Below are 11362 nucleotides of genomic sequence, written 5' to 3' on the forward strand. Positions count from 1 at the left end.
TCGGTTGGCCGACCACAACCCAGCCAGCCTCCGGTGTTCCGGTTCTAGCACGGAGGACATGGCGGAGCCTAGTGGCAAACACAGCAAACAGGGACCGACCGACCGAAGCCTGACCGAATGCGGGGTCTGCATAACCCGAACACCACACGGGACGCAAACGAACGTTCTGGACCGTCAAAGTTTGCCCCCGACGGTCCCGGTGCGTTTCTGGAACCCACCGGGACAATGCGCTAGGCAGGAACCAAGATTTTCGGTAGAGCGCCGGGTGACAACAAAACCTGGGCAAGTTTCCGCACGCTGGTATCGACCTGTTTGCCCCACGCTGTGGCTCGGTTACCGGCCTGATGGTGGACGAGCCTCGAGGCCCTTAATTCTTGCCGAGTTGCCGGGTGGCAGCGAAGAAGCCGCCTTCCGGAAAGCCGATACCGAACGATGGCGAGCGGGCAGTAGCAATGTTCGTACAATCTGACCCAAAGTGGTGAACATTAACAGCTTCCCTGGGGGGTAGGCTACGAAAACTTCCCGTATCATAATTAATAAATGATTATTCATGGCATTTTGCTGGTCGCCCGGTGTTGGAACGCTGTGAGTCCAAACGGTAGTGGCCATTGCGAGCGCCAGGAGCATAAGCTTTTTTTGGCAAAAGTTTCCAGTACGATGTATGATGGTTAGTAATTCGCGTATGTTGTTGTGGATGGAGCATTCTAAGGCACGCGTCGGTTGCTTGATTTTAAAATTGAAATATGTCAAAGGACTTTCAACCGTCCGTTTGAGCAAAGAGACGAGAACAAGGTTGCTAGAGATTTTAAAGAAGGTGTGCCATGTGCGTCTGGCTGTCAAGGTTGAATTGAATCGTATTGTTCGAAATCTTTTCGGTGTTTGATGTTCTTGGATTAGTTATTTAGAAAATTAGGACGCTGTATCCGGGGAATCCATCGTTATTTCGCTTGAGCATTAGAATTTTGTGGATCTAGTCTGATCTGCCGATCTAGCGTTCATAAACGTGTCAAGTTTTCAATCGGAGGCTCATAAACAGGTAGTAGCTCATGCAGCGATCCGTTTTCAGTATGCGTGCGTGTGGATATCACACCAAGAAGGACAGAAACTCGGAAAGTTTTGTTTGGTTGCGCTTAAGTAAACACACATTTGTTAGTTTTGGATAAAAATAGGTAATGATTTTTGGTAAAAAAGCCCAATCGCATATCGCTACATGGAAATAGCCCAACGCCGATCATCTTGAATTATAGGTGGAAGAATCGTATTACGAAACAATTGCGTATTAGCGCGCACCATTCGTAGAAATCGTAGAAGAATCGAAAACGACCATCGTTATAACACCGCGAACGTCGTGAATTCCAAAACAGTATCCCAATCTGGAAATATAGAAGCTGAAAACAAAATGAGCGGCTTTGCAAAGGGTTACACAGTGGAGAAGATCGTAGGCGTTTCCAAGCAAAACGGTGAGCTATGGTTCCTAATACGCTGGCGGAACCGGAACGTGCAGGAATTTGTACGCTCGAAGGAAGTTCGCCAACACTGTCCGGAATTGGTGATCGACTTTTACGAAAAAAGGCTGCAGTGGCTCTAAAATGTGTGCGAAAATGATACGAAGGACGTAAGATTCAAATAAACTTTACACTATTGGGTGTAAAATCGGGTAATGAGTACTGCTGGAAGTACTGGACACTATAGTGTCTACAACACAATAGACCTTTTTTTTAAACTATCGGCAGAGCTTTGAGAGAGCATTTCTAGCGAACTGCCGCGACTTGGAATCTGTTTGGAGGTCTCTCCACTTGCTGTTCACCCTGGATCTTCTTACAGCTGTGTTCCCATTACAAGCAATCCGCTTGGTTGTGAATTAAATGTTGCCTTAAAATGTAGAAGTCAGACTCCCAACCCGTCGCAAAAGGTTTTGGTAAGGTCGAACGAATTTACATGAACACATTTCAGCGAGTTTCTTCTTCAGGGGACGCGTGACTGCCGAGTCGAGTCGAAGAAGAGGGGCGCGACAGCTGGTGACCGTGAAAACCGCAGGCCATATCGCAGGACGCGAGACCTTCGTCGCTTGGCTGGAACACATGCAGAACCTTCCGAGCGTTAGTATTCGATTTCGCAAAACTTTTCACCGCGAACGGGACGAAAATAGTAGCGCCGTGCCACACAGAACGTGTCAGTGGTGGAAAGTTTCACCCGGAAGTCGGAAAAGTTTGCCGCCCTCGAGGTTATTCGTTTTTAATTTGTTTCGCAATAATAATACGTGCCGGCGTTCGAGTGGCGTTATGTTTATAACCGGGGCTGGTGCCGGCTGGACTTACTCTTACGGTCCCGGCCATCTGAGGTCACAATGGTGCAGTTTTATAACAATAACTTAAAAAGCTTGCAAAAGTATGCTTTCTGATGCTGGTTTCGTTATTTGTGGTAAATTTGTCGTTAAACAAACGGCCTACTTACGTATGCATTGGATTTTAAACTTGTCACAAACCCCAGGCCCTCGAGATTCAATTCCGAAAACATTCCCAGACATGTTCGGCCATAATTGGAGAAAGTGCCACCTCGGGCCGTGGGTCCCGAATCCTTGCCTTGTGGGCGCAATAAGGCAACGCAGGTTGCATTCATGTTTTACTTTCGCTGCTTAAAATTCTTTCACTCGTGCGCATAAGTTTGTGTTCGTTTTTCCTTGGAGCTAACGAGCGCCAACCCCACGGCCCGAGTTCCGACAGCTAATGCAAATATTTTCTACTTCCGGCAAAAGCATTCTCCTCTCATTTCTCTCACTCTCTGCCTCTCTCTCTTTTTGTGCTAAGGATTATTTGTCTTCCTGCGTCTGGAGTGCAAAGTTCGAAAGGGAAAGTTTACGCTAATGCGTCGCCTTCGCGGCCGAACCGCTTTTCCGCCCGTCGTCTGGGCCGGGATTTGTTGAAGTCTGGCCGTGTGAAAGCGAAGGTGTGGGACAAGAAAAATTACGACTGCAGTGCGCGAACGGGACTTTCCATGGGATTAGTTGCCCGTGCTGTGACGCTTATGAGCCCGCCGGTAATCCGTGGAAACATTATGACACATGGTCAAAGGAAGGCATTGGAGACTTCAACAACTTCAAGCTACGAAGCTACTTTCTTACTTAACGAAGCTTTAAGGAAACATCGAAAAAAAAACTAAAATATACCAATCTTTGCGTCGGCTCTGCCAAAGTAAGAGCCGTTCAATTAGCAAATGAAGTGTACGGAAAGCTCCAAGAAGGGACGGACCACTTCGTCAAGAGTGTAATTTCGCACTGAAGACAAGCAATGGCGCAAAAGGACGTGTGACGGAAGAACCTGGCGTTGCCAATTCGGAAACCGAAGTGCCTCTCAGTCAATCACTTCACCGAGGCACCGGAGGTTAATAAAATTACAACCACAACACAGCAAATTACGGCCACCGGCCCCAGCAGCGCGCTGGCCCTGGCCGGGCCCCGGGTAACCAATCCTGGCAAATGAGCAGATTTTGTCAAATATTTACCTTTTTTTTTTTCTACCAACCCACTGTCGTTATTGGATGTTTTTCCGTACCAGAGCTGCTCGGCCGTGTCTCGGTGTCCGGTGCCCCCCGCTAGGTGTAGGTGTCGCATCCTGCAACGGACGGACGGACAGCGGTCCGGGATGTTAAACCGTTTTGTGGGCCAGACCGGGCCGGGCGAGTTGGTGACGTACTCGTCAAAGTCAACATCATCATCACCGTCACCGTCGGGGCGGTCGGTCGGTGTGCCGGATCTGTGTGCCTTGCCAGAGCAAACACAGTTCGCCTAGACTGACTCCGACGGTGATTTGGTTTCTTTCGCTTCGCTTTCGCTTGCCGTAGCCGTCGTCGGTCAGGGCTCGTCGGTGGTCTTGTGGCACCCCGGCAGAAGGTTGCATATTAAGTGGATTTCCCAGGACGTGAGGCCCCATGGACCCGGTGGATCAATATTCAATGGCGACCCCGGGAGCGGATGGTTTTCCTTTCATTTCCATGCTGCATGCGCGAACGGGATGATGATGAAGGAGAGTGTAGCCAGTCGTTAGGTAATAAAAATCGGTCGACAAATATTGGACGAATAAAACCACACCGGAGGCCCCAGAGATTCCCCCAGGGGCTGTCCAGGGAGTGTTTTCGGTTCCAGGGAGTGTTTTCGCCCAAGTTTAACGTGTGACGTATTTGGGCTTCATTTTTTCGGAATAAAATGATACGTTTTATTACCTGTTTAGGTTTATGTAAGGTCTAAGCATTTAAAAGATTGTGAACTTGAACAGGATTCTATTTCCAATACAGTTCCTTTCCTATCTCAAACCAACAAGTGGTTGAAAAGTATTAAAGAATAGAGGCACTCTTATTGGCTTTGCTAATTGCTCATTGCTATACTTATCCGCAGAACAACCACGGCCGAGTGAGTTGCTCTGGCTTCCATCGGATTGTGCCAGCTATCCGGGGTAGTCTGGCTACTTTTTGTGTCTGCTACTTTTGATTAATTCTTCACAACTTCTGTAATCCCACCGCCGCCTAGCGTAGCAGCGCATCATCCACTTCGAACGATTGCAATCTGTTGGCATCGGAGTGGCCACTTGAAGCGCCATCATCATCATCATCGTCATCATTTGTTTCGAACTCGAGTGCCTCCGGGCACTCTGCCGAGCATCAAGGCCCTCGGTTGGACTCGGCTCTCGTGCGGTTTAGTTGGGTGAAAATTTTTAATTAATAAAACAAGTTGCGTTCGGTGTTCGTCCTTGTCCGCACAGGACGCACGAGTTGGAGGGTGTGTGTGTGTGTGTGTGACGGTTTGCGGCATGCACGGGCAATTGTCCATCGTATCCGCTGTTTCTGTGGATTAACGATCCGCAACAAGCTCCTCTATAGGTCGCGGCCTGACGATGGAAGTCGCAGAAAAGCCGCACTCGGGGCGGCGCCATCAACCGGAAGTCTGTGGGTTGGTCCAAAAATTTGCCCGTGGGCTGGACGCTGGAGAGTTGGCGCTCGTCGTGCTCGTCTTGGCGATGGGCATCGGGATCGTAACCGGCACCGGTTCAGTGACTTCGAATGGCCCGAGAACCATGTGAAAATTTATTTTCTCACCACCGAGCGCAACCGCAGTGCCAACTTTTGCATGCATTCGTGAACGGGCCTTTGCTCGGGACACGGATTGACGCACCAATATCCGTAGGATATCTCAAATAAAGGTTAACATTTTCTAAACGAAGCGATCCCATTGAAAAGTCTTATCTTTCATTCGAATAAAGTTTCGATATTCTGAATTGTATGCAAAATAAAATGTGGTATCGTGGCCACCTTTTTTGTTCCCAACTGTGCCCGTGCCTCCGACCGATGATAAAACATAATTTTTCTCGCCCCGAAATCCATTTCCTTTCCCAGAAATAAAAGAAAAAACCGTGGAAAACATAAAAAAAAACGTAGCCAGCTAACGGCCGCTTGCCTATGCAACGAACCGACAAACCCGAAACCGAATGTGTGAGCCGAGCATAGTTTTCGGGCCAACCACGGCCAGCGGAAGTGCCCTTGTCCCACCCCTCCGACAGATCCGCTGCCGTGTGTCATGTTCGAGAAGCCCGGGCTACGGACGCTTTTTTCAATTATTTTCATTTGGCAAAGTTTGGCGCTCCACTTGTTTACCAGCCCAACAAAAAAAAAACGGCGAATCATTTGAATGATTTTGAGCGGTGTATTGAGTAATGCGGTGGCCAAAAGGGGCGAAAACAGGCATCCGGTGCGAAAGGGTGGGAAAAAATGAAACCCGTTGAAAACAGTATCGCAATTGGAGCATAAGTAGAACGCCGACCGACAAACCTGGCGATTGAGAACTAGGATGCTAGTGGCCGGCCCGGTTTAACGCGGTTTCCTATCGTGGCAGGGTGAAATATGGGGAAAATTTTCTGTAACAGTGCTTGCCTTCGTGGTTGAATAAATCGGTCGAATGTGGTGTGGTTTCCGGGAGCCCGGAACACCCGGATGCTCCCCGTGCGGGAGATCGCCGGAAATGCGAACTGCACCCGACGTCATCATCGTCGCCCAGCTTTTTGACTTTCGCCTGAGTTATTACAGCTACATGGCACGGGTTTTTTTCACTGTAATTCCGATCCGATCCGTGTGTGTTGTTGGGCGTGATTTTGTTTTTGCCGGCATGATAAGGGCTTGTGCTTGAGCAAACAAGTTTTATGTCGCAGGCAGAAATCAAAGCAGAACGATGTTAATTCTTCAAAATAACTTGATGTAAATCATAAATTCACTCTTTTTTTTCTTAAACCATAATGAAAACTAGTTACTGTCGAGAAAATGTGGCTCCACGCGAAGAATGGAAATTAATGGCGGCGATGCCGGGCGGCCAGATGTGCAACACTCTAATGAAATTAAAATCAGATCGCGTTTCATAAATGTGCCAGCCAACTTTATATCACTGTGGCCATAATTCACTGGCGTGGAAAATAAAGTTCGTATCCACCGAAGTTTCCCGCGGGGCGCCACTACAGTTAGGGGTCACGTCGCGGTCCACCGAAGAATCGTTACAAATTTTCCACCGTAAGCTCCCCGAAAAGGATCCATCTTGTGTGCCCGGAAAATGATTTCATCGTGTGGCTGCCAGCTTTTCAGCGAACCGTCCCAGAACTCACGGGACGGGTCAGGGATTCAGGACTCCGCCGAGGCTATACATCTTCCTGCGCGGGCCTCCCCAAAAATGGTTTACGGCAGCGATGGCAGCGGGAATAAAAGAAAAAAGGAATACCAAACCCGACTGTCGGTCCGACTATCTGGGGAACGCGTATTTTTCTTCCACTAATCTCGGCAGCGCCATTTCGGCACATGGCGAGATTTTCCGACTACAACGTGGGCCGGCGATAATCGCGAGGCCATTGGGTGGTTTTTTTTTGCTTTGCTTTCCTTGTTGGCTGTCGGCTTCTCGTTCTCGGCGCCGCTCGTGAAGATGATAATGACACCCGAAAAGCGGAACGATAATTAATGAGCCGCGAAGATAAACAACGGACATGCCGGGCTTAACAACCGGTCAGTCGGCTCAGCCAGACCGTGTCCCGGGATTTGTTGGCTGCGATGGCGCCAGGCGCACGACGGCGGCTTTATGCGTTGTGCGAGGCCAGGACACGGTTTCGGTTTCGTAACCCACTTAATGGAGAGCACAGCGAGAAACTATTTTTTCTCCAGCGTGACTCATTTTGACCGGGAGAAATTGAATAAAGTGGTAGAAAGATTCAAAACATGCCACTAGTCACCGGAGTATGGTTTAATTTATTGTATGAATTTAATTTTGGGCGCCTCACGTACAAGGTTAGTTAGCTCATTTTTAACCGGCGTTCGTTGCAAATTAACATTAATGATGGAAATATATTTCCAAGTTCCGCACCGTCGTTGGCAGAATGAAATGAATTTTTGACTCGCCTTCCGTTTCCCAGAAACGTTCCTCAGAGTTAATCATTATTGCGTAATTGTACCGAATATTGCATGGCATTTGCTTTCGCGTCCTGATGTACCGTCCCAACAGCGTTGGGCGGCAACATTCGGAGAATTGGCGATTGAGCTCTGCTTCGAGCTCTGCCATTTCGATAAGATTGAAGCACATTCATATTTTATCGATGACGAGTCTTCCACCCGATGGATGGAGCTGCTCTCGCAGATCGGATTGGCGGCGCGCACGGGAAGCCCAAAGATGGTGGCCGCCCTTTCTTGTGCCCGGAGGTGACAGACAAACTTTAAACCAGACAAACGAAAGCACACTGCCCAGCAGTAGCGCCATTGTTACAGTGAATAAATTCGAGAGCATTTCCGGTTTACGGTAATGCAGTTGGGAAAACATTTTCAGAATTAGTATTTCGGATGGGTGGCTTCTTCCTTTTTGTGCTTCCTTCAAGAGTGCGGCGAAGGATTTTCTCCCACCAGCACCGAATGGGCACTGGAATGGTTCGTGAATTCCTTCTTCGGAGTGGAGCTGTCTGGGCTGTCGATATGGCTCGAGCACTTGGAGAGCGTTCCACTGCGGACGAGGGAAGCCGGCCAAGCGGAAGTGTAATGGAGGGCAAGAATTCGTCCCAACCATTGGTCCAGGTAAATCTGCAAATGGACCAAAGTGAACGAATGCCCGAGAGGGAAAGAAAGCCCGGAAAGCCGTCCGACCCAATGATTGTTACGTGGGACCAGGACATTAAGGGACATTGAAGCGGGCGCGCGCGTGCATTCCGCTGCGTTGAGTCCTTCGTCCCACCCGGAAGAAGGCTGTAGCCGTGAATTTCCGTATGAATAAGTAGAGAGATAGAGAGAGAAAGCGAGGTTTTTCACTCCGCCATTTTACGGCCATAAAAAAGCGCCGACAGAAGAATGTAAAGTTTCATCCTTCCGCTCGCTCTGCTGTTGATCCGGATTGGGGGCGCCGTGGCCTTTTGCATAAATGTTATTCCTTCGGGAGATGGCGTTTGTTTTCCATATTTTTTTCCATCTTCTTCTCGAAGATTGCCAAGCGCAAAGTGTATCGGCAGCAAAATATGATTTTGGGGAGCCAATGCGACCTGTGTACGGAAGTGTACAGCTCTTATCAATCTCTGGGGAAAATGGGTTGCTCCCGGTGGTTGTGCCGACTGCATGCCGTTGTGTCTGCAGTCAACGATGCTATCTACGGGGCAAACGAGTAGAACTCACTTTAAATGATGCCCAGAGATAAGCATTATGTTTCGCAAAATCGTTCAATCCAATCTTATCATTGTGCATTGCTTTGAGCCACGGTTCCGTCGGGCCAGATATTCCCCCAGATATAGTCACCTAGTGGTCCAACGAAGGGGCCTGGCTTCTATCTATATTCTGTCCCGAAAGACAAAGCTCAATTTTACTCCCTTTAAATACAGAGCATAACATCCCGTTGGTAACCTTTGGTGTTCCAGAGCTGGCGGTGGTATTGCCTTACGCTTATCATAGTGACTTGTGTGTGCTGTAATTAGTGGGTCGAAAGTTGACAGTGCCATTACTACCTTTTGTTCTCTACTTAGTCATTATTATTTTTGAAATTCTCATCCTGATCGTCACTGTCTAGGTCATAACTGGGGGGTGTCTTCGATACACCGCACTCCTCCAACAGATGCTCCAGTCCGTCGACGGGTTGGCAGTCGAAGTAGTACAGACAGTTGTAGAAAACGCTCCACACAATGTAATACATATCGCGTCGGTCTTCGACGGTACGCAACGTGAATTCGCTGTCCACATTCAGGTACTGTGTCTGGTTGTGCTCTTTGTTGTACGCTGGCCAGACAACGTTCGACAGTTTACTGCGTTTGGGTGTGGGATTTCTAGAAAACGACAATCTGTTAAGAATAGGCTCGGCTAGGTAACGGGCACACCTTACCCATATTTTACGAAATTAGTCACCAACTCGACGGTCTTGAAGTGAACGGCCAGTTCCTCACGGTATTCGGATCGATTCGTCAGTGCCTCTTGCAAGTTGTACGGCGTGAAGATATAGCTCAGCTCATCCCCGTGGATGGCTCCATATTTGTTTGGTTCGATGTACCAGGCGTACGTTTTCCGCTTGTTCTCGCCAAACTTGCCATCGAACTCGAACCGCATGTAGTACAGCGGATCGCTGGTCAGTGTGTTCAAGAGCCGCCTAATAGGGTACCGCAGGTTCGCCATGTTGGCCATCTTTTGATAGAAACGCTTCTTGGACTCTTCGAGCCCGTGGTGGACGGCCCAGTTGCTGAGGTGCTCGAGTACCTCCCACATCCGCCGCTTGATGGTCGGATGTCGATTGTTGGGATAGTTGTCGCTCATCCAGAAGTCCGTGACGTGCTTCAGCAGCAGCTCAAACTCGTTAGCTGTTTCACTCACCAGCAGCGGTATCGCAGGAGGCGAACCGACCAGCACCTGCTGATGAACAGAGCGGTCGAAGTAGGCTGACTCCGACTGGTCCGTGTCCAGCGTTGGAATGAAGCAGGGATAGAACATGCTGCTAAACGCAAACGCGTGTCGAAGCTTGGTGTCTTTAATGAAGAACTTCTGGAACTCTAGTTCCCGCAGCTCGGTCAGAGTTGTTGCGCCCAGATCGCGCAAGTAGTTACTGACGCACTTCCGATGTTCGTACAGCATTGCCCACGAGGCCAGCCCTGAGCCTCCCAGTATCATGGCGCCTTGGAAGAGAGGCTGCGCGCGGGCATTATACAGATGGTGTGTTACGGCACCGGCCCCCGCACTGTGTCCCATGAGCGTCACCCGTTGCGGATCTCCACCAAACTGGTGGACGTAGCGGTGTAACCACCGCAAGGCCACCAGCTGATCTTTCAGTCCGTAGTTTCCCGTTATGTTGTACCGTTCGTGCTTGAGGAACCCAAGCACCCCGAGACGATAGTTCAGAGTCACTACGATCACTTCCTGTGGGCAATTCGAGACACGAGAATCGGTTGTTCTAAACAAAGCCACTCAACTGTCCACCGGCTCCGATATACGAACATGTTCCATGAGCAGGTCCACACCGCGCAGTTCGCCGGAACCAGCCGCAAAGCTTCCACCGTGGATGAACACCAACACCGGATACTTGGTGGTGGACCCCTCCGGTGCGGGGCTGAAAACATTGATGAACAAACAGTCCTCATTGCCCTCAACTTCCGTCTGGTCGTTGATGTTTTCAAACTGCGCACAGGCGCTCCCGTACGCGGTGTAGTTACGCAGGCCTTCCGGTTCGCGGTACAGCACTGGATCCTACCGGAGCGCGAATGGAACGATCGGTGAATGAACGGAGCCAGCAGTCCGCGTGTCCTGATAAGGCTCTTACCGCAAAGCGTAGCTCTCCAAGGGGGGGTGCAGCGTAGCGTAGTCCAAGGTACGCACAGAACGGCACATCGTTGAACGTTCTGTTGGCGATACCTACTGCGATTGCTCCGGGGTTGAGCTCGACCGTGCAACGAGAGGGTTCTGCAATCACTTTTGTCGATTCGCCCGCGCCTACTACCGACCAGCAGATGATGACAGCAGCGGCCAACTGCGGGATTATGGAATGCATCAGGCGTCCCGTTTAAAGCGTCTGGATTTGTCGAGCAATCTTTCGAAACTGCTGATAAGTCACTGTGTCGTGGTCTATATGCGCATCGTCGTCGTCGTGGTGATGCTGGGCCTCACCTCACACTGCGCGGCCAGATCCGGCTCGATTGATTAGTTGACAAGGTCAATGCTACACGTCACGTCTCGTCTGACTCTCGGGGTTACGGAGGCATCGATATGTTTAGGGGAGCCTTCCTGTTGGCCTCATGAATGGGAGCGGCTCAATCGCTACGGAGTGGTGGTACCATCCAGACAGTGCTCGGCATAGTTTCTGACGTAGTTTGCGTTCGAATCTGCTAGAATAATG

General features: G+C 49.7%; 1 protein-coding gene across 1 annotated transcript; it reads right to left on the reverse strand.

Annotated features, from left to right (window-relative positions):
* Positions 1 to 9010: 9010 nt before the first annotated feature.
* LOC128278755 (para-nitrobenzyl esterase-like) lies at positions 9011 to 11017 on the reverse strand. Its single transcript, XM_053017484.1, has 4 exons — positions 10790 to 11017; positions 10468 to 10716; positions 9368 to 10389; positions 9011 to 9311 (listed from the first exon to the last, which is right to left on the reverse strand). Exons 1-4 carry the CDS (start codon positions 11015 to 11017, stop codon positions 9011 to 9013), a joined length of 1800 nt encoding a protein of 599 aa, XP_052873444.1.
* Between the last annotated feature and the right edge of the window lie 345 nt (positions 11018 to 11362).

This window comes from Anopheles cruzii, chromosome 2 (genome assembly GCF_943734635.1).
Source record: "Anopheles cruzii chromosome 2, idAnoCruzAS_RS32_06, whole genome shotgun sequence".
In the NCBI taxonomy this organism is placed as follows: Eukaryota; Metazoa; Arthropoda; class Insecta; order Diptera; family Culicidae; genus Anopheles; species Anopheles cruzii.